Source organism: Salvia hispanica, chromosome 6, assembly GCF_029641045.1.
Source record: "Salvia hispanica isolate PSC_SH4W2 chromosome 6, Shi_PSC_v1, whole genome shotgun sequence".
Lineage (NCBI taxonomy): Eukaryota > Viridiplantae > Streptophyta > Magnoliopsida > Lamiales > Lamiaceae > Salvia > Salvia hispanica.
In genome coordinates, this window is record NC_142697.1 from 33,153,370 (window position 1) to 33,178,269 (window position 24,900).

The window sequence follows — 24,900 nt, forward strand, 5'->3', positions numbered from 1 at the left end:
GAGCCATAACAATGGCCTACAATAAACAACCAATTCCAGTTCATCAGTTCTATTTAAGGAGACCTAAGTGCTAAGAACCCTTTTATAGAATGCATAGAGAGGCAAATTTACAATTTTATATTACCTAATGTTGGAGGAATAGGAAAAACTCACTTCATAACATACAAATATTGTTCAATGGCAATGCATCTGTCCTTGTATGCTGTAATACAACTTTAAAATAGACAGCTTAGAAACCCATCATTCATGAAAGTCGTTACTGTTAATAAATTTAATAGAATAAATATTCACTCAGAAATTTTAACACAGATTCACTTGACAGCTTGACCCCTTTCATCAACTAGTGTTCAAACTTATCGTCCTTTGCTCATCAAATTTCCTATATTGCTTTTAAAGACAAATTCGATTGACGTAAAATGGGGACAAATTGAACAGATATCTCACTTGATAGCAGCTCTCAAGAATGATGAACAACCCTCTGCACGTGTTTTTGCAGCTCCTAGAGCTTCAGCAAGTTGCTGCATATCAACATATCTCCCAGGTCCAAATTTTGTGGTACAGATATTCGTGGAACTTCATGTAAATTTTCCTGATATAATCTGCAAAAAGTCCCAGATTCTATGTAATGTAAGACAAAACCAAAAAAAGAATAGAAATAACACAAATGTTCATCACTTACTCTGATAAGAACTAATTACAAAACCCAAAGGGGAGTAAGTCATCTAATTCATCAAAGTAAAGAATGAACATTATAAATTTGTAATAGATCTCCAAGCAGTCATAGGATAAGTAGTAAAACAATATTGGTGAAACAATGAGAAACCAAAAAGATGGAACTGACCAAGAGTGTCATCGCCATAAGGGATGTTTTCTTTAACAAGGTGTTCCACAAAATAGACAGCAAGCTCTGCACCGCATGTAAACTGAATTGAGTATATAGTTCATCAAAAGTTCCAGCTTGAGATAATATAGGAAGATTATATTATATCATTTCTATTTTGAAAAATAAAGAAGGCATGGAGCTTGAGGTCTCCAAACTCAATAAAATTTAACTTAACATCTGGAAGTTTCCTATGCTACAGGATATGTTTCAGCACAAATAATTATCACTTAGGGGGATTTACTTTTCATGATTGAATATTTTTATCCTCATAATAGGTTTCATTCAATCCAGCCATTTCAATGGATAGAGCTAATCCTCAAAAGTAAACATCCTAGTATCTTGTGTTAAAACTTTAAACCATTTAGGGGATTTTACAAGGGCTTGACATAGACACATATTGCAAACACTATGGATACATAATGTCTTAAAGGGACACACTCAGCTAAATGCTACAGAACATGAAAGTATATAAAAAAACACAAGTCAGACCTGTCCATTTGCTAATCGTAGGCTAATACAGATATGCATATCGCAGGATATGCATACTTAGTTAGGTTTAGTTAGGATTTATTATTTAAATTAAGTTTGTTAGGATTCTGGATTTATTATTATTTAAATTTAAATTAGGATTAGGTTTATTGCCATATTCTCTCACTTGTATGCCTATAAATATAAGTCTCCACAACGATGAAATCATCTTTGGAGAGATCAATATTGGGGTGGTTTTTACCGTGGCCTCCTGAGTGAGGATTGGCCTCATTCGATTAATTCCAGTTGTGTCAGAAACCAGTTTCTATAGTTTCTGTTCTTTAAATTTTAGAGATTTGTTCTTGTTCGTCAGACTCTAGCCTTTACTCCTATCAATTGGTGCGGTGATGGTGGGTAGGCTAGAGGATGGCAATGGTGCTGTCATGGTGGGTAGGGAGGGTACCATAGCTGTGGTATTATCATTGGATGTGGATGGTACTTTTGCCTGGTTTTTGGCCACATGGACAGCAGCAATAGGAGCATCTCCAAAACGTCGCAACAACTCTTTCGTGAATTTGTCCCATGACAACAAAGAACAACGCATAAGGAGCAATTTTAGCCATGGCATTGCTGGACCGAATATGGCGTTGATGGCTACGTCGGCACGTCTATCCAATGGGGCTTTGTTGATGAGGAAATATTGGTTTGCCCGCGCGAGCCACGCGAGAGCCTCAGATCCATCAAATGTCGGAAAGATCACCACTGGTGAAACACGAGAAGCTCGAAACTCCAGCAAGAAATTCTCCATTTTTGCTAAAGCCTTCTTCAATCCAACCACGTCAAGTATGGCTTGTGTCCGAGAATTGACCATTGTTCACCGCACCAATTGATAGGAGTAAAGGCCGGTGCCAGAAAAACAAGAACATAAATTGGGAAAAACTATAAGATTGAAAGAACAAGATGAACTGAATGGAATTAACCTAACTAAAAGAATACAAGAAAATAATCCTCACAAGGAGGCCAATCCTCACGCAGGAGGCCACGGTACAAACCACCCAAATATTGATCTCTCCAAAGATGATTTCATCGTTGTGGAGACTTATATTTATAGGCTTACAAGTGAGAGAATATAGCAACAAACCTAATCCTAATTTAAATAATAATAAATCCAGAATCCTAACAAACTTAATTTAAATAATAAATCCTAACTAAACCTAACTAAGTATGCATATCATGCGATATGCATATCTGTATCATAGGCAAGCACCCGAGTGAAAAATATCCAAGGCTTATAAGTACGTGTATGCTGAAGCCTGAAGCATACCTGTCAATTGAAAGAAATAAGTTTAAGTTTTATCTAGGGAAAAGGTGTCTTGACATTGGCAAGACTTGGCTATAACTAAAAGTCAAAAACATAAGATTATCTCCCTAAGTTCTGGAACATCACCACGTCTGTTGGAAACCATATTATTTATTTTCCAAGTAGAAATTTGACTATCATACCTAGAACCAAGAGATTTATACATTTGATGAATGCCATAGAAGTTTCCTTCCTCTGCAACTTTCTGAATCATCTCAATTGTCTGCAATTGAGAGCTAAAAAATATAAGAGCAAGAATGAACGGAACAAAGCAAACTAAGAAGACATTTACAAGCTAATTCAGATGCGCAGCACCACGAGTGTTGCAAAGATGAAAAAAATTGGTGGTGGAAATTACTACTTACAGTTCAAACAAAACAAACAAAAATTGAATTAAGCTCAGGTTCATAGACATTAATTGATTTGTGATTGCTTCTATGCTGCTCAAAAAACCACAACCCCAATTAAGAGGCTCCCTAGCGTCATTTTACACCCTGAATTCATTGTCCCCTCCTTTCCCTCACTGCCGTTTTAAATTTCTTTAAATACCAAAGAAAAAATTAAACTTACACGGCAGCGATGATGTTGTCCTAGAGCGGCGACGTCGGCGAAGGAGCTGGAGCGGCGAATCTGGAGCGGCGGCGGCGGCGGCAGCGGCAGGCTGGAGTGGCGACGGCAAAGGTCGCGGAAGAGTGAAGTGTGAATTGAATGAAAATCGTAAATCTTAAGTGCCCTAATTTAATTAAGATTCATAAAGCACTGGTGGAAAATTCCACCATTAATGCAGTGGCGGATTGTCCGCCACTATTTTTAAATTTATAATATTATATATCATTATATTTAATTTTTAAAATATTTATATATCTTAGTGAGAAAATGATTTTTCGTGGCGGAATTAATCCGATACATATGGGTGGATTCAAATCCGCCCCTGATCCGGGGCAATTCCACCATTGAATTTTCCCGCGGATTATCCCGTCACTATTCCGCCACAATTACTGGCGGATTCTTTCTGCCACTAATTTCCACCACTACATAGCGATATTTTTGTAGAAAGTGACTAATTTGAACCCTCTATAATTTGTAGGTCATATTCCACCAAATATATGGAACTGCAAACATCTTGAGATCTTGTACTTGTACAACAACAATCTCCGTGAACCATCTCTTGTGCAATTGGAAATGCAAGCATGCTTAGACAGTTGGACTTGTCGTACAATTATTTCACAGATATCTATACTTGATCCTTTCTTCCTTTTGTTTATGACTTCCTCAAATTATTTAAATGGAGTTCAACCTAAAGTTTGATGCTTAATTTCTCACATGGATTTAACGGATTTAACAACTTTTCCTTTTTGGCTTCTATGCATTTAGAACATTAGAGCATCTCCAATGGTACATAGGCCAGCAATAGGCTAGCCATTCTCTCCCCTGTCGCGTCAGCAACACTAAAAAATCTACCTGCCACATCAGATTTAGGTCAGCCGCAATAAAAATAATTCAAAATATACTACATTTACGGAATTAAAATTACGATTAAAATACGGAATTAAATTTACGAGACATATACGGGAAAATTAATCCATTCCATTAAAAAAAGTACAAAGATTTTTAAAAAAAAAGTACATGATTTTTTTTTTTAAAAAAGGGCTTCCACACACGAGCCCCGCCACTCTCTACTCCTCATCGCCGTCGCCGTCGCCGCCGTCCTCGCCGCTGCCGCCGCCGCCACCCGTGGTATCTGAGCCCACGTCGGAACCCGCTAGCCGTGCCCTCGCGATTTCCAAATCAACCCGCATGCTCTCGAGCATCGAGTGAAGAAACATCTTCTCCGTGGGGTCAGTGGCGGTCCTCCAATCTTGGAAGACCTTGTACATCTGATCCCGTGTATGGTTACGCGAATGAAGAGTGTACTCGAGTGGGGCGGGTAGGAGGGCGGAGGACTGGACCTCGCGGGGCGATAGGGGGGATCCGCCCCTCGCAGCCCATTGCGCCCGCTTCTGTCCAACCGGGCGGGGGCGACCAGCAAATGAAGGAGGGGATGGAAACTCCTCAGCATCCGGAGGGAGGTCGTGGGATCCGCCGCTGCTGCCGCTGTAGTCGCCGGTATAGTTTGCTTCTTCGGCCACCCAGCGTCGCACCCTGCCCGGAACTTCTCGGAGTCCTTCAGCAACAAAAAGCACTCCCAGAAGGTGAACTCCTTGTACATCCCCGCCAAGGAGAACTGACTCTCGGCTATCCTCCGGGCGTCGTCCTCATTCTACCCACTACTGAGCTGACGGAGGGCGTTGGCGTACAAATTCGCAAAACGGCCCACCGCGGCCCTGATGCGCTCCCACCCCTTCGGGACCTCCTCCCCGCTGAAGTCCTTCCCGTGCGGGCAGTGCCTCCTATAGGCAGCTCTGATCTTCGCCCACATGTTGACGACCCGCTGGTTGTTCGCAACCAGCGGATCGTCGCACACCTCCAACCACCCCCTGGCCACCCCGGCGTACTCATCCTCCGTCCACTTCCTCCGGCCAGGGGTGTCGTCAACAGCGGGCTGCGATGACTCGCCGAACGCCTTGGCCTTCCCCCTCGTCTTCTTCTTCGGCGCGGCCCGCCTCGCTGGAACGGGAGTATCCAGATCCCCGAGATCGATCCCCATATCATGCAATGACAGAAGGTCATCGCCAGTGAACTGCGTCTCCACTGGGGTCGACGTGTGAGACGAAGCCGTCAAAAAATCAAGCGAGGGACGATATACCGTGTCCCCTCCCGGTGACCCCTGCATCCCGGGATGCATACCGTGTTGCATCCCCCCTGCATCCCGCCCTGCCACATCATCCCGTCATCTGCTGCAGCATCATCTGCTGCTGCATCTGGGGCATACCCCCCCACCCGGGCGCTGACTGCCCGCCGCTCCCCTGCCCCCCGCCCGGCATCCCCCACGGCATACCCCCTGGCATACTCTGCCCCCATCCAGATCCCACAGGTACCGTGGGAGTCTGAGCACTCGTCGCTGGACTGGACTCGTTGTTGTGATCCATCGCTCGATGATGCTCTTGTACAGAAAGTTAGAGAGAGAGAAAACTCGTTAAAACAAGTGGTGCAAATAAAAATGAAACGAAAATCGCGTTTATATAGGTTTAAAAAAAAAACAAAAACAAAAACAAAAACAAAAACCAGCGCCGAGCGATCGGCCAGCCCACGCCGGTCCGCTCGCCGACTCCAATGGTTCGGCTAGCCGATCGGCCAGCGCGACGAATCGGCTAGCCGGTCGCTAGCCGACCATTGGAGATGCTCTTATCTATGATAACAGATATTCTTTAGTAAATACATCCGGTTAGGAACATTATCTTAAATTTGAGTATGTGAATTAAGGGTTCTATTTAAATTACTTATACAACTTAGAATGTGTAACATTGTCATATTCAATATGGATATATATGGTAGGTGAATTACACAAGAGGTTGATACTCTGCCAATACATGAGAATTTTAGTGTGTACGACAATTCCTTATATGGATCCATTCTTCCATATTCAACATATCAACAGTGAAGAATTTAGAAATGTCATACAATGACTTTTCTGGTACTCTTCCATTAGATATGGGGAATTCACTTCCCAATCTTGAAAGGCTTCTTTTGTCTCATAGAAGACTTAGTGGCCAAATTCCAAGCTCTATCACCAATGCTTCTAAACTTATCATCTTGGATATGTCTGCCAACTCTTTTAGTGGCTCCATACCCGACTTCGGTAATTTGAAGCTCCTAGAGCTACTTCGTCTTTTGAGAAATTATTAAAGTAGGGCAGAATTCCCAACTCAGGTATTGACATTTCTCTCTTCATTAACTAATTGTCGACATTTGAAGGACCTGGAAGTATACAACCCACTGAATGGCATCCTACCGGCTTCACTTGGGAATTTTTCCTCATCTCTTGAGAATATTTATGCAATCGCATGCGACATCATGGGTGTCATTCCGTTCTGTTTGGGGTTTATCCCTAGTGATCTTTGCCGATTGTATCATTTGGGGAAGTTGAGCCTTGCTCGTAACATGCTTGATGTCCAATACCTTAATGTTTGGGTGATGTTAAATCATTGAGAGTGATCTACTTAGGTTCTAACCAATTGAATTCAACCGTCCTCCTAGTTTGTGGATTGTCACAGACCTTGTGATACTGAACTCGTATTCCAATCATTTGAGTGGTCAATTGTCATCTCAAGTTGGAAATTTAAAGATGATAACCTCTTTGGATTTGTCATCCAATCAATTTTCAGATGTTATTCCCAACTCAATTGATGGAAGTAACTAACATTTCTTAACCTTTCTTATCTATTTGCAGAATTTGCTTGATTTATTATCACATCAGCTGATAGAGTACAAGTTGTGCTTTCTCACTGCCTCCATAACCTTTCTTGATCCCATGAGAACTTCCATCTTTCCATCTGTGATCAGGAATGAGTACCCTTTCTTCTCAAGAGCACCCAAATAAATGAGATCCCTTTTAATCTATGGGATATCCAATCATGGATCAGGGAGTTTGAACTTTGCATTCCCTATTCCTTCCACCTTGCAGGCTTGATTGTTGTCAAGAAAGACAGAACCATATGAATCCACCAGGTTGTGAAACCATTCCCTCTTAGGGCTCAAATGGAAACTACATCCACTATCCATAATCTAAGATTCACTGATATCAGAATCCATCACATTCATGATTTCTGCATTTTCTGCTTCTTCAGCCAAATCTTTTGTATTCAGTCCTTTCTCTACCTCTCCTTGTTTTCTTTGCATAACAGTTCTTCTTCAAGTGCTCAGGCTTCTTACAATGGTGGCAAGATCTGATTTCATTTTCATCTTTCTCCTTCCCAGAATTCCACTTCTTCTAGCCCTTCTTCTTGAATCCCTTCTTGTCAGCAGGCTTGACATTCATGACCTCATCTGCTGAATGAATTGGTTTCCCAGCTGCCTTCTGAAATTCTTTCATCTTCAAGGTAGAGTGCACTTCTTCATAGGTGGCCTTAGAGTCTCAGCAAGGAAGTATGGCATCCTTAAATTGGTCGAAGCTCTTAGGAAGGGAGTTGAGGAGCATCATGGCTTTATCTTCATTTTTGATAGCTTCATCAATGTTTTCAAGATCTTCTACACACTTAGCAAACTCTTCAAGCTGTTCCCCAAATTCTCCGAATCAGAGAATCTAAAGGTGAATAGTTTTTGGTTCAAATGCAATCTTTTGGTTAGAGACTCAGTCAGGGACGTATCTATTTGAGCATCACAAGTGGCAATTGCCCCAGCTAAAAAAATTATTTATAATATTTTGATCATTAATTTTTAAATTTTTTGAAATTTCCTCTATATATGCCCCTTCTCTAATTCTTAAAATATCTTTATATGTATTTCTACCCCACCTATATAGAATTCCTGGATGTCCCTGGACTCAGTCATATATAATGACTCAAGTTTTGTCCACACTTTGGTTGCAGGTTTTTCCCTTGAAACCTCCCTCAACACCCGATCACTAACGCTAAGAATCAATGTGTTGTAGGATTTATATTGGAGGCCTCATTTCAAGACTTCAGCCTTCTCACCGGCCTAGCCCTTACCCCCTTTCAGATGCTCCCATAACCCTTGCTGCATCATTACAGCCTTCATCTTGAGCCTCCATAGCCTAAAATCATTTCCCATAAAATTTCTCCATTTCGAACTTGGCCGGTGTCATTGCAATCGATTCCCCCATCTTTCCACTTACGGCGCCAATTTGTAATTCGATTCAATGAACAAGCGCAAATTGATACGGCAAGAAACTAAAGCACACAAGCATATACGTGGTTCGGATGAATCCTACATCCACAGGAAACTCTAGCACGATTTTATTGAATGAAGAAACTCACTACAGGATGAAGAACAACGCACAAGAACTACTTTACATACACCAAAACAACTCAAAATCACGATTGAATGGAGCGATCTAACCGAAATGTGAAGGCTAACTCCTCTTCTTCTCGGCTGATTGTGATCCAACTTAAAGTTTAAAATGGAACAGAAATGATTGTGAGATGTGTCAATCAGATTAGATTTAAACCTAATAATGAGTATATTATAATCGTTTTGCCACTAAAGTTTTAGTTCAAGTAATATTAGGGTGTGTCAAATATGAGATGTGCAACAGTATGGCCTAAGTCAAAGTACTTTATCACTCAAAGAACCTTCTTGAAGGGAATATTCCACCTAATATATGGAAATGACATCTTGAGGTATTGGGCTTATCCTTCAACAAATTCAGTGACAATATCCACGTGAAATTGGGAGACTTAAAAGTACTTAATTGAGTTGTGCTTGGGATATAATAACGGTTTTCGAGGTATAAAATTTTTCTTATTCAATAGGATAGTATTTTATTGTCATGTTCAATAAACAGTACTCTGTATATAATCCTAATATGCAAAGTTGATCATGATCTACCCACCGCAAATTACTTATATAAAAGAACCTCATTATTTTTTCATTTTATAATTTCAGGAGTTCCAACAGAAATCTTTCAGGACTTAAACATTGCAAACGCTTCTCTAACCGGAGATATTCCATCTTCAATCTTCAACATGTCTTCCTTAACATACTTGAGTTTCTCTCTTAATAGTTTATCAGGAACTATCCCAACTTTTAGGAATCTACCAAAGCTTGAAAAGTTATATCTTTATAATAACAACCTGACAGGTACGTGTGTCAATCCCATATTATATCTTCATATGGCTATTATATTTTGATATACACGCTGCTTATGATACATGCACAAGTAGAGCTGTATAGGTGAGCAGATTATATTGAAAAAACTGGTAACCAAAATAAATGATATCAAAACAATATAGTATAAATTTCGAAAGTAAATTTGTCCATTTCATTATTTGGCATATAAATTTTTGCGTTCTTCATAAAGTTTTTAACTAATCAAACTTGAATTGTTACTGCTCTTCCATAATCAACTTATCAAATTTTAATGCCACTCAGTTTTCTGGTAGTCATTCTCCTATTGCCTGATTTATATTATAAAAGACTCACACTCACAGGTGAAACTCCAACATCTATCACCAATGCTTCTCAGCTTGATGATATATACTTGAGCAGTAACTCATTCACCAGTCCTGTTCCCGACTTTGGTAATCTTAAACATCTGAAAGTCCTTATCCTCAGCGAAAAATAATCTCACTGGTGTAGACTCGCCGAATCAAGAATTTAGATTTCTATCTTCTCTATCAAACTGCCGCAATTTGACGTTCTTGGATATTAGCAACAATCCAATGATGAATGGTATCCTTCCAGCTTCTGTTGGAAACTTTTCTACTTCTCTTTCCACCTTAGCAGCATCTAACTGCAGCATCAGAGGTATAATTCCTCATGAAATTGGAAACTTGAGGCATTTGGAAGTTTTGGATTTATCCAAGAATCAAATCACAGGATTCATCCCAACTACGTTTCAAATGGGTTGTAACCTTATGTCACTCAACTTGAATGTTAATAAGTTGGAAGGATCATTACCCCAATCCATTTGCAATTGTCATACGCTGCAAGTTCTTGATATTGGAAACAACAGAATACATGGCACTTTTCCAGTTTGGACCGGAAATCTCTCTGATCTTCGCGTCCTCATATTGAGATCCAACAACTTTAGTGGTACCATTTCTTCTCACACTTCCAAGGCTATGCTTCCATTCCCTAACCTGCAAGTTTTTGATGTATCCCATCATGAATTCGCTGGCAATCTTCCCCATGAATATTTGAGGAATTTCAAAGGGATGGTGGATGTGCAAAAGAATCATCGAGGACACAGGTCTCCATTTTATACAGATTCATTGACAATAACAGTGACATTAACAGTGAAAGGCATTGATAGAGAATACAAGAGAATTCTGAAAACCATGACAACAATTGACATGTCATCCTACAGATTCTCAGGAAGTATCCCAAACATCATAGGAAATCTGAATTCCTTGATATATCTGAATCTGTCTCACAATTGCCTCATAGGAGGTATACCTGCATCTCTTGGAAATGTGACAGAACTCGAGTCGTTGGACCTGTCTTCAAACCAATTGGAAGGGGAAATTCCTACATAGCTAACAAAGCTCAAATTTCTTTCGGCGATAAACCTGTCCATGAATAATCTTTCAGGGATGACCCCAATCGAGTGGCCAGTTTCCCACATTTGACAATTCATCATATGTTGGAAATTCTGGACTCTGTGGGTTTCCTTTATCACGAAAATGTGAAGAGCCCGAGCCTCCAGTGATGCTGGAAGAAGATGATCATGGTTATGGAATTATGGATGGATTCTGAAGGCAGGCTGTTGTTTCTAGTTATGAATGTGGATTCATAGTCAGTGGTATTGTCGGTTGTGTGATTCTTGGGTATGGAATGCCTAAATGGTTGTTGGAATGGATCTACAGTGTTAAGGACCTAAATCCCTAACGATCCGATAAAACGGAAAATAACAAGATAAAGATAATTCGGCGCCCGTGAGGGTCGGCGGATATAAGAATCTGGGCGGCTGTGCGCGGGTTCCAACCCGTCGGGAAACGGCTACAGATCAGATATACGTTCCGGCTGTGCGCGGAGACCTTCCGTCGGGCAGCAGGTAGCGTAGGAAATTATGGATTCAAAGCATTTCGCAAGGCATTTGGCCAAAATAATACATTCATTGATTCATTGATGAGATGATTAAATATGACAACAAGCTTTCCTAATTATAATACTAGAATCTTACCCTAACTTATTGAATAAGAAAACTAAGATAAGGAAAAGATATGATGAAACAAAAGATAACTAATTAATTGTGATTTTCCTAAGATATGGATCGTATCAACTCCCCAATGGTTAAAATCCGTCTTGTCCTCAAGGTGGAAACCACGAAGCAGCGACGAGAGTTGAAAGCACAAGCATTGGCGAGGTGTCTCCCCCTGGATCAAACATACACTGAATAGCTGAACGTATCCCTCGATCACCTCCATAAAAAATCAACCAAGGAAACCTAATGTGGCCGGCACAATTCCGTGCCAAAATGAAAAGCCTGTTCACACCTCCAAGAATGCTCAAACATGGCGTGTCATTGCGCAGAGGGATCAACCTTGCATTGGTGTCGAGCGATGTTGATCGATGATTCATACTTGGAACATCACCGAAATTCAAACCCACATAAACACAAGAAATTACGGACAAACCGGTGTAAGCACCATCTTCTTTCTTGTCCCAACAATTTCCAACAACATTTTTGGATGACACTTGAACGTCATTGAGTGAGGCGATGACCATCTTCATTTCATTAGTGGAATTGTCCTCCTCTACATCATCTAACAATGCCACTTCTCGATGTGTTGGCACAATAAGATTACCAATCTTCTCATCGTATACCCCGACGAGCACTTGCAGCGGCATATTGTCGGTCTTGGCGATCTCTTCCTTGGACTCGTTGATTGGAACATCAACATCAAGATTAGTGCCCCCATTTTGAGCGGCGTTGTTGGGAACATCCTTAACTAGATTTTTGTCATCAATATTCTCCTCAGACCACGCCTTCAAATGGGCGAGAAGGGCAGTTTGCTCATATCTATAAATACGCAATTTCTTATTGTAATCACTTACGGCAGCTAGTTGGGTCGGGCAAGGCGAACGAACCTCGAGACTGGGAATATTAGACCACGCTGCTTCCCCGAATCAATAAACTTGCTGGACTGTTGAGGTGGGTGCGTGAAGCCAGACCGTAGCGAGGCAACGACAGACAATGAGCTCTGCGGTGACTCCGCGGTCGGTCGGACTGCGTAGGCTGCACGGTCTGTGGGCAGCGATAGTCGGGCGGATCCAAATGACTAGGCGGACCCAGTGGTGGCTGATCATAATCTGAATATCCTCGCGATGCACGGCGAGGCGGTGGTTCCCAACAAGAGGGCTGGCGCGACTATGATGGGTCGTAACAAGTGTCTGGTCGATTAAACTGCTGATCATACCCGCCTATTAGGTGACGATGTTGTTGATATCTTTCTCGCTGATCACGCCTACGGTTGGGGTTCGGTTCAAGATTATCGAACCGACGATCCGTTTCAGCCCTCCAAGAATCAAATTTATCAAGTCTATCCAACAATTGATCCAGTTTTATGCTAATGGATTCGTCGTTGTTGCCGTCATCCAAAGTCCGAATAGACGGCTCCTCGTCCAAGGGTGGTCGCTGAAGACCCAGGCAATCACGACGGACACCGACGTTGTTGCAGCGGGAAGAACCATTCAAAAAAGTGTCCGGGCGGTGGCTTCCCCAAGTTCCTTTCCCATTATTATGAAAGCGGGACATGAGTAAACCAATGAAAGCAACTGTTGTTAAGGACCTAAATCCCTAACGATCCGATAAAACAGAAAATAACAAGATAAAGATAATCAAGCGCCCGTGAGGGTCGGCGGAGATAAGGATCTGGGCGGCTGTGCACGGGTTCCAACTCGTCAGGGCAACGGCTACAGATCAGATATACGTTCCGGCTGTGCGCGGAGACCTTCCGTCGGGCAGCAGGTAGCGTAGGAAATTATGGATTCAAAGCACTTTGCAAGGCATTTGGCCAAAATAATACATTCATTGATTCATTGATGAGATGATTAAATATGATAACAAGCTTTCCTATTTATAATACTAGAATCTTACCCTAACTTATTGAATAAGAAAACTAAGATAAGGAAAAGATATGATGAAACAAAAGATAACTAATTAATTGTGATTTCCCTAAGATATGGATCGTATCAACTTCCCCTTAGTTAAAATCCGCCTTGTCCTCAAGGTGGAAACCACGAAGCAGCGACGAGAGTTGAAAGCACAAGCATTGGCGAAGTGTCTCCTCCTGGATCAAACACACACCGAATAGCTGAACGTATCCCTCGATCACCTCCATAAAAAATCAACCAAGGAGACCTAATGTGGCCGGCACAATTCCGTGCCAAAATGAAAAGCCTGTTCACACCTCCAAGAATGCTCAAACATGGCGTGTCATTGCGCAGAGGGATCAACCTTGCATTGGTGTCGAGCGATGTTGATCGATGATTCATACTTGGAACATCACCGAAATTCAAACCCACATAAACACAAGAAATTACGGACAAACCGGTGTAAGCACCATCTTCTTTCTTGCCCCAACAATTTCCAACAACATTTTTGGATGACACTTGAACGTCATTGAGTGAGGCGTTGACCATCTTCATTTCATTAGTGGAATTGTCCTCCTCTACATCATCTAACAATGCCACTTCTCGATGTGTTGGCACAATAAGATTACCAATCTTCTCATCGTATACCCCGACGAGCACTTGCAGCGGCATATTGTCGGTCTTGGCGATCTCTTCCTTGGACTCGTTGATTGGAACATCAACATCAAGATTAGTGCCCCCATTTTGAGCGGCGTTGTTGGGAACATCCTTAACTAGATTTTTGTCATCAATATTCTCCTCAGACCACGCCTTCAAATGGGCGAGAAGGGCAGTTTGCTCATATCTATAAATGCGCAATTTCTTGTTGTAATCACTTACGGCAGCTAGTTGGGTCGGGCAAGGCGAACGAACCTCGAGACTGGGAATATTAGACCACGCTGCTTCCCCGAATCAATAAACTTGCTGGACTGTTGAGGTGGGTGCGTGAAGCCAGACCGTGGCGAGGCAACGACAGACAATGAGCTCTGCGGTGACTCCGCGGTCGGTCGGACTGCGTAGGCTGCACGGTCTGTGGGCAGCGATAGTCGGGCGGATCCAAACGACTAGGCGGACCCAGTGGTGGCTAATCATAATCTGAATATCCTCGCGATGCACGGCGAGGTGGTGGTTCCCAACAAGAGGGCTGGCGCGACTATGGTGGGTCGTAACAAGTGGCTGGTCGATTAAACTGCTGATCATACCCGCCTATTAGGTGACGATGTTGTTGATATCTTTCTCGCTGATCACGCCTGCGGTTGGGGTTCAGTTCAAGATTATCGAACCGACGATCCGTTTCAGCCCTTCAAGAATCAAATTTATCAAGTCTATCCAACAATTGATCCAGTTTTATGCTAATGGATTCGTCGTTGTTGCCGTCATCCAAAGTCCGAATAGATGGCTCCTCGTCCAAGGGTGGTCGCTGAAGACCCAGGCAATCACGACGGACACCGACGTTGTTGCAGCGGGAAGAACCATTCGAAAAAGTGTCTGGGCGGTGGCTTCCCCAAGTTCCTTTCCCGTTATTATGAAAGCGGGACATGAGTAAACCAATGAAAGCCCCAGTTGTTAAGGACCTAAATCCCTCACGATCCGATAAAACGGAAAATAACAAGATAAAGATAATCCGGCGCCCGTGAGGGTCGGCGGAGATAAGGATCTGGGCGGCTGTGCGTAGGTTCCAACTCGTCGGGCAACGACTACACATCAGATATACGTTCCAGCTGTGCGAGGAGACCTTCCGTCAAGCAGCATGTAGCATAGGAAATTATGGATTCAAAGCATTTCGCAAGGCATTTGGCCAAAATAATCCATTCATTGATTCATTGATGGGATGATTAAATATGATAACAAGTTCTCCTATTTATAATACTAGAATTCTACCCTAACTTATTGAATAAGAAAACTAAGATATGGAAAAGATACGATGAAACAAAAGATAACTAATTAATTGTGATTTCCCTAATATATGGATCGTATCATATTGATTTTACAGGATAAAGATGAGAAGCCTTAGAGAAAATGTGGCACCACAAAGAAGAAGAAGATGGAGATAACAAGGTTGAGATTTGATGTATAATAATAATGTGTTTTGTTGTTTTCTCAAGTTTATTAGCATCTTATGTTGAACTTTCTAAGTAGTAATGTTCTACTATCCATTGCTTCCTTATCCATGCGTGGCAATTGAATTACAATTGTTTGGCATTCATGTGTTGGGCTTTTCGAATTAGAAGGTTTGGATCTCAACCAACAATTATAACTAATTGGGCTTATTTAACTGCTAAGACTTCTTAGGTGTGCTTTGTTAATCGATAACCGATGAACTGGTTAATCACTCCTAATTTAAAGTGCAATGAAAGATATTATTATCGGATCAAAACTTCACTCGAGAAAATGAGGATTAAGAAAAAATGATTTTTATGGAAAAAGAAAGGTGGATTAAAAACGTAGAGAATTTTCTGTGATAAATTTATTACATAATCAAACAAGACCAATAGTATAATCATGTTTTCATTTTTGTCTAAGAATAAGTTCTTAAACAGTTTATTAGATTTGAAAATAAGTTTTAATATCTAAAAGTAAGCTCTCAACACATATACTTAAAGAATTGCATCTCTAGTCATTTTTTTTCATTAACTAAAATTTTCTCTAATCTCTAGCATATAAGCACGATCATGCAAATATATTTTAAATCTTATAAGCTTTTAAGACACTGCATCTTTACAGCTATAGAAACACTGTATGAGCTTTGAAAACATATCAATTCTTGAATAAGCGTAGTTAAGCAGCCCTAATTCCATTTTTCACTATAGTATCTTGCTTAAGCAATTAAATTAAATACGAACAAATATAATAGGTCAAACTTACTGACCGAGAAAATTTTAGAAATTGTTGTGTAATGGAGTATCTGAATGAGCTAGGAAATATAGTTGAAATATACTACTCCCTCGTCTCTTAAAATTTGACACTATTTAACCCGACATGAGTTTTAACTTTTAAGAAATATAATAGAAAGTGAGTTGAAAAAGTTAGTGACATGTGGGTCCTACTTTTATATATTAGTTTTAAAATAAAATGTGAATGAGAATGAAATAGTAGTATGTAGGGTCAACTACCATAAATGGTAAAAGTGAAATGTGACAAATTTTTAGGAACGGATAAAAAAGGAAATAAGTGACAAATTTTCGAGGACGGCGGGAATAATATGTAGAGTAGAAAAGGTAATTGGGATATTAATGAAGATAGAGTGAATTGACTGTTAGTTGAATATACTTTTTTGAAATTTGTAAATGTATACTCCATCCGTCCCAAGATATTAGAGCCCTTTCTTTTGGGCACATGGATTTAAGAGATGTTGTTAAGTGGTGTAAAATGAAGTTGGTAGTAAAGTAAATTTTTACCATAAATAGAAATGATTCAAACATGTTGGGACACCCCAAAAAGGAATAAGGGTCTAATATCTTGAGACGGAGGGATTAATTTTTTTTGATTGGACTAAAAAAATGTATATTTTTCTTATTTCACCATCTTATTCATTCCACTCAAACAAATTGACTAAAAGAAAATGGAGTGTCATATTCTACAAGAAAATTTCAAAAAAGGACATATACTCCTAAGGTGGAGTGTCATATACTCCTAAAAAATTTGTAAATGTATAATTTTCTTGTAGTACTACATGTCTAGATCGTAAAAATATGTTGGAGTTTGATGAAAAAAAATTACTCTGTTTATCGATGAATAATAAAGAAAGAAACATTATTTGCCCCGTTTATCACGTAAAGTATATATTGACAATTGTTTTCCAATATTTCGGTAGTGCATTAAATTACTAACAATCCAAATTCATCATCTACAAAAATTACCTAAATATCATAGAGAAACGATAAGGTACGCAAGTGGTGGGGAACAAAACTTTGAAAGACGATAAATAAAGGACATAGTACTGCTATATTTTTACTGGTTATTCAGAGTCTAGACCCTGCGAATAGCTGTGAAAGTGTGAATCTATTTAACTTGTGAAAGTATTTGACAGAACATGTAATTGCAGTATGGCCCTATCTAAAGGAATCCAAGGAAAGTGAGTCTTTTCATGGGCTATAACCTACTCCCTCCGTCCCAGTAAATATGGAACGTTTGCTTTTCGGCACAAAATTTTATGTATTGTTGTTTTGTGAGTTAAAAAAGAAAGGATAAAGTAAGATAGAGGAAAAAGTAGAGATAAAGTTATTTCTATTTTAAGAAATGTATATTTTTCGTTTTCTACTTTATTCTCTCTTCAGTCAACTCACGTAATACAACTTTTTAAATTTTCGTATTCAAAAAAAATGCCTCTACTATAAAGGGACAAGGGAGATAACTTTTTTTTTTGTCCCGAAACTTTGTTAAGGTATCAATTTTGGTCCGTAACATTTGAAAATACTATACTGAGCTCCACTAATTTTAAATATTATGGACCAAAATTAATATATTGACAACATTTACTAATAATAAAAATAATCCCTAGACTTTCTACTCCACACAACTTTGTCAACTAGCAACCGGCACACATGTATCCATTCCCTAGTTACTAATAACCCGCATATGAATAGGATTTATTTAATTTTCAGAAATTGTTAAAGAAAAAATACTTACAATCTTATATTCCCTCCGTCCCTGGTTAGTTTAAAATTTAAGATAATAATCAAATTTAATAGGTGCTTTGTGATAAATACGTCGTCTCTGGTTTATAAAAATATGAACTGTAAAAAGGTCAGAGGTTTTAATGTAAAGTTAGGAATAAAAGAAACAAGAGTAAAGATGAAAAAAATAAGATAGAAGAAAGAAAAATAATAATAAAATTAATATTAGTGAATTGTGAGGTACATATCTCAAAATAAAAAGATTTTATTTTTAAGAAATTAACCAAAAACAAAAGAGTTAATAATTTAAGAAATTGAAGGAATATATAGCTATTAAAATTACTACGTAGTATTTGGGACTAAAAACCGTACGTGATTAAAAGTAGTAGAAGAAATAAGTCATTTTTCTTTGTTGATATCTTATTTAAAGTGATATATTTTACAAATGAAAATATCAATCGTTCTATTTTATTTGTATTTCATTTATTATTTATCTATAAATGAAATAGAAGAAAGACTGACATTTCAGTTAAAAAACAAATCAATAGTACCTATATAAATGGGGCGGAGGTAGCGTATAGGGTTGTGATCAATTGAGAACTTTTAGCTTAATTGAGAATTGAGATTCATTTTTAGCCACTCGTTTTTATTAAATGAGTGGTCCAGAATCTGCCACATGAAAAATATTTTTAGATTAATTAATTATGAAAGGGCAGAATAGTACTCCCTCCGTCCCTGATTAAGAGTCACACTTCATTTTTACTATAAATGGTAAGTAGGTCCACATTCCACTAACTCACTTTACTCACATTTTATTATAAAACCAATATAAAATAGTGGGTCCCACATTCCACTAACTTTTTCAACCAACTTTTCTTTACATTTTTAAACCCCGTGTCCGGTCAAAGTGTGACTCTTAATCAGGGACGGAAGGAGTAATTCACATCCCTTTTGTTCTCCGCACCAGCCATCTCTCTCTTCTTCTCAAAATTCCCTTTTTTCCCAAATCACTATCACTAATCGGCCCTCCATCTTCATCTACCTCTCTCTCACGGTTCTCCGTCGGTGAAACACTGCACCGTCACCACCAATGTCGCCATCCTCTGGTTTTCTCATTTCACCTTCATTCTTTCTCTTTCTCTTTCTCTTCTCATCCTTCTCTCATCGCCGCTGCAATTCGACCATCACCAGCTCCTTCCTCGCCTAAGACGCCGCCGGAGGTGGAATCCCTAGCTCATCATCCGATGCCTTAAGCAGATAGCTTAGATCCGGCCGCGATTCACCGGAATCCGACGCCAATTCGACGATTCTTTCCTCAACCCCTCCGGATTCGCCGCAATCTGACGCCGATTCGACGATTCCTTCCTCTGCCGCTCCGGATCCGTGACCGGAAGCGGGAGATGCAGTGACTTCCTTCTCGAAGCACTTCATGAACGAGTCGAGGTCGTGAATGGAAGTGCAAAAATCGGAATCATCGTCGATTCCGTCCAGCAGATCCTCCCTCAGCCGCTTCACTTCCGGCGAGTCAATCTCCTCTGCCTCCGTCTCCGTTTCCATTTCGTCTCTGGCTCGTTTCATAATTACTTCTTCCATTGGATTAATAGAGTTGGTTACATTTTAATAGAGTTGTTGACATTTGATATTCTGGCTATTGATATATGAATTATTAGTGTTATTTTTTAGTTGTTGACATTTTAATAGAGTTGTTGACATTTGATATTCTGACTATTGATTTGTGAATATTAAAAGTTATTTTTTAGTTGTAGACATTTGATATTCTGGTTATTAATATGTGAATTATAAGTGTTATTTTTTAGTTGTTGACATTTTAATACGAGCTGTTGACATTTGATATTTTGGCTATTGATATGTGAATTATAAGTGTTATTTTTTAGTTGTTAACATTTTAATACGAATTGTTGACATTTGATATTCTGACTATTGAAATGAAATGATTTTTTAGTTGTTCACATTTTAATAGAGTTGTTGACATTTGATATTCTGGCTATTGATATGTGAATTATAAGTGTTATTTTTAGTTGTTGACATTTTAATAGAGTTGTTGACAATTGATATTCTGGCTATTGCTATGTGAATAATAAGTGTTATTTTTTAGTTGTTGACATTTTAATACGAGTTGTTGACATTCGATATTCTCGCTATTGATACGTGAATTATAAGTGTTATTGGTTAGTTGTTGACATTCGATATTCTCGCTATTGATATGTGAATAATAAGTGTTATTTGTTAGTTGTTGACATTTTAATACGAGTTGTTGACATTCGATATTCTGACTATTGATATGTGAATTATAAGTGTTATTTGTTAGTTGTTGACATTTTAATACGAGTTGTTGACATTTGATATTCTGACTATTGATATGTGAATGATAAGTGTTACTCCCTCCGTCCCACTTTAGGAGTCCCGATTGAGTTCGACACGAGTATTAAGAAATGTAAAGGAAAGTTGGTGAAAAAAGATAGTGGAATGTGGGTCCTACTATTTTATACTCCCTTCGTCCCCGATTAAGAGTCACACTTTTCCATTTCGGTCCGTCCCCAATTAAGAGTCACACTTCATTTTTACCATAAATGGTAGTAGGTCACACATTCCACTAACTCACTTCACTCACATTTTATTATAAAACCAATATAAAAAAGTGGGCCCCACATTCCACTAACTTTTTCAACCAACTTTTCTTTACATTTCTTAAAACCCGTGCCCGGTCAAACTGTGACTGCTAATGGGGGACGGAGGGAGTATTAGTTTTATAATAAAATGTGAGTGGAAAAGGGTTAGTGGAATGTGAGGCCTAATACCATTTATGGAATATTCTAACGGGGACTCCCAAAATGGGACACCCAAAAATGGTAAACCGGGACTCCTAAAGTGAGACGGAGGGAGTATTTGTTAGTTGTTGATATTTTAATACGAGTTGTTGACATTCAATATTCTCGCTATTGATATGTGAATTATAAGTGTTATTGGTTAGTTGTTGACATTTTAATACGAGTTGTTGACATTCGATGTTCTCGCTATTGATATGTGAATTATAAGTGTTATTTGTTAACATTTCAATACGAGTTGTTGACATTCGATATTCTGGGTATTGATATGTGAATTATAAGTGTTATTTGTTGACATTTTAATACGAGTTGTTGACATTTGATATTCTGGCTATTGATATGTGAATTATAAGTGTTATTTTTTAGTTGTAGACATTTTAATACTAGCTGTTGACATTTGATAATGAAATGACGATAATATCCCTCAGTTGACATAATCTACTTGCAGTTGACATTTTAGAATGATTGGCTGATATTGCATCTAATTTCTCAATTAAACTAAAAAATCTCAAACTAACAAGACCCGTAGCATATATTTATAATAAGTAGCAATACTATATATTTAGAATGAGCTACACGTTATTATTTAGCCTTATTTTTCATGATATATTTCTACACTTGTAGGATTTTGTTTTGATTTGAATTGATTTTTTTTATATGTGATATTTTGTTATAGTCTTAGATAAAAATTAATAAAGAAACCAATACTAGGGTCTTATTAGGTTGCAATTTTTGAACCTAATTAAGAATTGAGATGCAATTTCAGCCACTCATCCAGAATATTTATGAAATGTCAACAGCATATAGTTTATGTCAACTAGAGGGTATTATTGTTAATAGCCTGCACATCAAATGTCAACAACTTTATTCAATAAATACTTTATTTATTTATTTTTTTTAATTTTTTTAATTTTTTTAAAAATTTTGTTTAACTTATTTTTTAATTTTTTAAATTTTTAAATTTTTTTTTTGCCAACTACATATACAATTCATATCAACTACATATACAATTCATGGCAACTACACATCAAATGTCAACAACTTTATTCAATAAATACTTTTTGACATGAATTGTACATGTAGTTGACATTATATTGTGTAGTTGACATGAATTGTGTATGTAATTGACATGGATTGTACACATAGTTGACATTATATGTTGGTAGTTGACATGAATTGTGTATGTAGTTGACATTGATTGTACACATAGTTGACATTATATGTGGGTAGTTGACATGGATTGTACACATAGTTGAATTATATGTGTATAGTTGACATGAATTGTATATGTAGTTGACATTATATGTATGTAGTTGACATGAATTGTATGTGTAGTTGACATTATATGTGCGTAGTTGACATGAATTGTATATGTAGTTGAAAAATAAAAAAAAGTTAAAAAAAATTAATAAAAAAATAATTTTTTTTTTAAAATTAAAAAAATTTTAAAAATTAAAAAATTAAAAAAATTAAAAAAATCAAAAATTAAAAAAATTTAAAAATATATATAAAAAAATATTTATTGAATAAAATGTACCATGATATTATTATTCTACCCTTTCTTAATTAATTAATCTAAAAATATTTTTTATATGATAAAATCTGGACCACTCATTTAATAAAAATGAGTGCTGATATTGCATCTCATTTCTCAATTAGCATAAAAAATCTCAATTGATCACAACCCCCAATACTAGTATGTACTCTCTCTGTCCCACAATATGAGTCACATTTAGTGCGTGCATGAATTTTAATAAAATTAATATTAGTGAATTGTGAGGTACATATCTCAAAATAAAAAGATTTTATTTTTAAAAAATTAATAAAAAAAAGAGTTAATAATTTAAGAAATTGAGGGAATATATAGCTATTAAAATTACTACGTAGTATTTGGGGCTAAAAACCGTACGTGATTAAAAGTAGTTGAACTTCATCCTTACCACTTGAAATAAGTCATTTTTCTTTGTTGATACCTTATTTAAAGTGATATATTTACAAATGAAAATATCAATCGTTCTATTTTATTTGTATTTCATTTATTATTTATCTATAAATGATATAGAAGAAAGACTGATATTTCATTTAAAAAACAAATCAATAGTACCTATATAAATGTGACCTTATTAAGGTACGGAGGAAGTATTTATATTAATATCATTCTCAAATTACTCTCTTCTCTCTACCCGACTCCAATTTAGGTTAGTTTCTTTTATCTTTTCCTTTTCCTCTATTCTTAAACTTTATACGTACTTACAAAACTCTGTGCATGTATATATAGGATACAAGGATGTATTAATATGACAACCCACTTTATTATAACACCATATCACTATTTTAGCCCATTAGATTTGAAAATCGTGTATTCTCAAACTACCATGTGGCAGCCCACATTTATTAATATTTATTAAAACTCATGTTAGAAAGAAATGAAACTGATATTCATGGACAAAGGAAGTACGTATCAGAAGCCTACAAGCAGAGAATAATTCACACCATATAAGAGCATCCACTATAGGAGGACACTTTTTGGTGGACATTTTTTTTTTGTCCATAGCCACTTTTTATTTGTCCACGGCCACAAAAAAAAGTTTCCGCAGCAATAGTGCACACTTTTGTTAGCCACATTTCACTTTATTTTTATTCTTTGTACATTTTAATTCAATTAGACTTAAAATTCTCGGACTAAAAATAATTAGAAAACGAGATAATAATAAAATTAAAAAGTGCGATGGGACCAAATATTCGTTGTATTTAATGTATACTGGAAAATTATACAATGAACATTTTATAAAAAAAACATATAAAAACAAATAAAAACACCGCCACCATCTACTCGGTGGCGGAGTTGGAATCCTCCGCCTCTTCTTCGTCGCCCACTTCCGCCGGCGCCGCCGCCCCTGCCCCCGCCGCCCTTGCCCCCTGCGCACTCGGCACCGCTGAACCAGTCAGCCCCAGATCCTCTCTGATCCTACACATGAGCTCATAGTATATCGCCTTGGTGATCGGGTCGGTGGCGGACTCGTAGAAACGGTAGTTCTCTTGCAGTTGTTTCATCAACTGCACATTCAGGTTCCTGTTCAAGACCACATGGGGCCCAGGGTCCACGGACTGAGCTCCAGAAGGCGCCTGCGCGCTGTGCGAACCAGACGCAAATGCCGAGTAGCGGGAGGAACCTGCAGACATTCAGGCGCTGCGGATACTGGCCTTCTGCCCCGGAGGGCGTGAGCGCCTAGTGTGTGTATCAGAGGGCTCCTCCGTTTGGGCGTCGTTGAGGTTGATTGATTGTCCGCCGCTGCTGCTGTAGTTCTGTTGCGCCTATTGCGCTTCGCCCCTTGACCTTCAGTCTCCTCTGCACAGATGGACTTGAATTTCGGGCAGTTCTCGAGAACGAGAAACTCCTCCCAGTGGGTGAACTTAGGCTTCCATAGCGCGTTGTATTGGGACACAGACAGAGCCTTCACGTCGGCTTCGTTGCGGCCACTCTCAGCGTTGAGAAGGTTGTTGCCGTAGATGCCCGCGAACTTTCTGGTGGGTGTCAGAATCCTCCCAAACTTTTTCCGGATCTGTTCCGCGTCACGCGGTTTGGCGCCCCTCGGCTTGAACTCATTGTAGGTCAACAAAACGCGCTTCCAAAAGCCCATCTCGGTCTGATCGGTGCCAACACAGGGGTTTGATGTGACGGCATCCCATGCCCTCGCCACAACAAACGACTCGTCTTTGGTGTAGTGCCCGCCTCGACTTGTTACCGCCGACTCGCTACCGCCGCTGCCGCTGCCATCCCCGTCGCCGTCGCCGCCGGCCCTCCCCCACCGCTGTCGCCGCCGCCCCTCCCACCACCGCCGTTGCCACCATCCCTCCCATCACCGCCGTTGCCGCCGCCCCTCCCACCACCACCGTTGCCGGAACATCTCGTCGGGGGGTCTCCGGTAGGCCCGGACTCATCAGCCACATCATCTGCTCCAGTGTGAACCTATCGAAATCAGACAAAGGAGTCTGGGTGCGCTGGAAAGAGTGAGAAGGGGTATCCGGACG

General features: G+C 39.0%; 1 protein-coding gene and 1 long non-coding RNA gene across 3 annotated transcripts; both read right to left on the reverse strand.

Annotated features, from left to right (window-relative positions):
- Nucleotides 1-487: 487 nt before the first annotated feature.
- On the reverse strand, nucleotides 488-3,441 carry LOC148923634 (uncharacterized). Of its 2 annotated transcripts, XR_016132468.1 has the most exons (6): nucleotides 3,282-3,441; nucleotides 2,855-2,934; nucleotides 1,373-2,675; nucleotides 842-907; nucleotides 680-722; nucleotides 488-599 (listed from the first exon to the last, which is right to left on the reverse strand). It is a non-coding gene; the product is annotated as an uncharacterized LOC148923634 (long non-coding RNA). The 2 variants fall into 2 exon arrangements; XR_016132467.1 differs by lacking the exon at nucleotides 680-722.
- A 20,256-nt stretch (nucleotides 3,442-23,697) lies between these two features.
- LOC125206633 (uncharacterized) lies at nucleotides 23,698-24,509 on the reverse strand. Its single transcript, XM_048105873.2, has 2 exons — nucleotides 24,206-24,509; nucleotides 23,698-24,041 (listed from the first exon to the last, which is right to left on the reverse strand). The coding sequence occupies exons 1-2, from the start codon at nucleotides 24,507-24,509 to the stop codon at nucleotides 23,698-23,700; spliced, it is 648 nt and encodes a 215-aa protein (XP_047961830.2).
- Nucleotides 24,510-24,900: the final 391 nt, after the last annotated feature.

Coding starts and splice junctions, on each gene's coding strand:
- LOC125206633 (XM_048105873.2), bottom strand. CDS start 24,509: ATGGGCTTTTGGAAGCGCGTTTTGTTGACCTACAATGAGTTCAAGCCG. Junction 24,042..24,205: donor CTGTGCAGAGGAGACTGAAG/GTCAAGGGGCGA, acceptor GAATGTCTGCAG/GTTCCTCCCGCTACTCGGCA.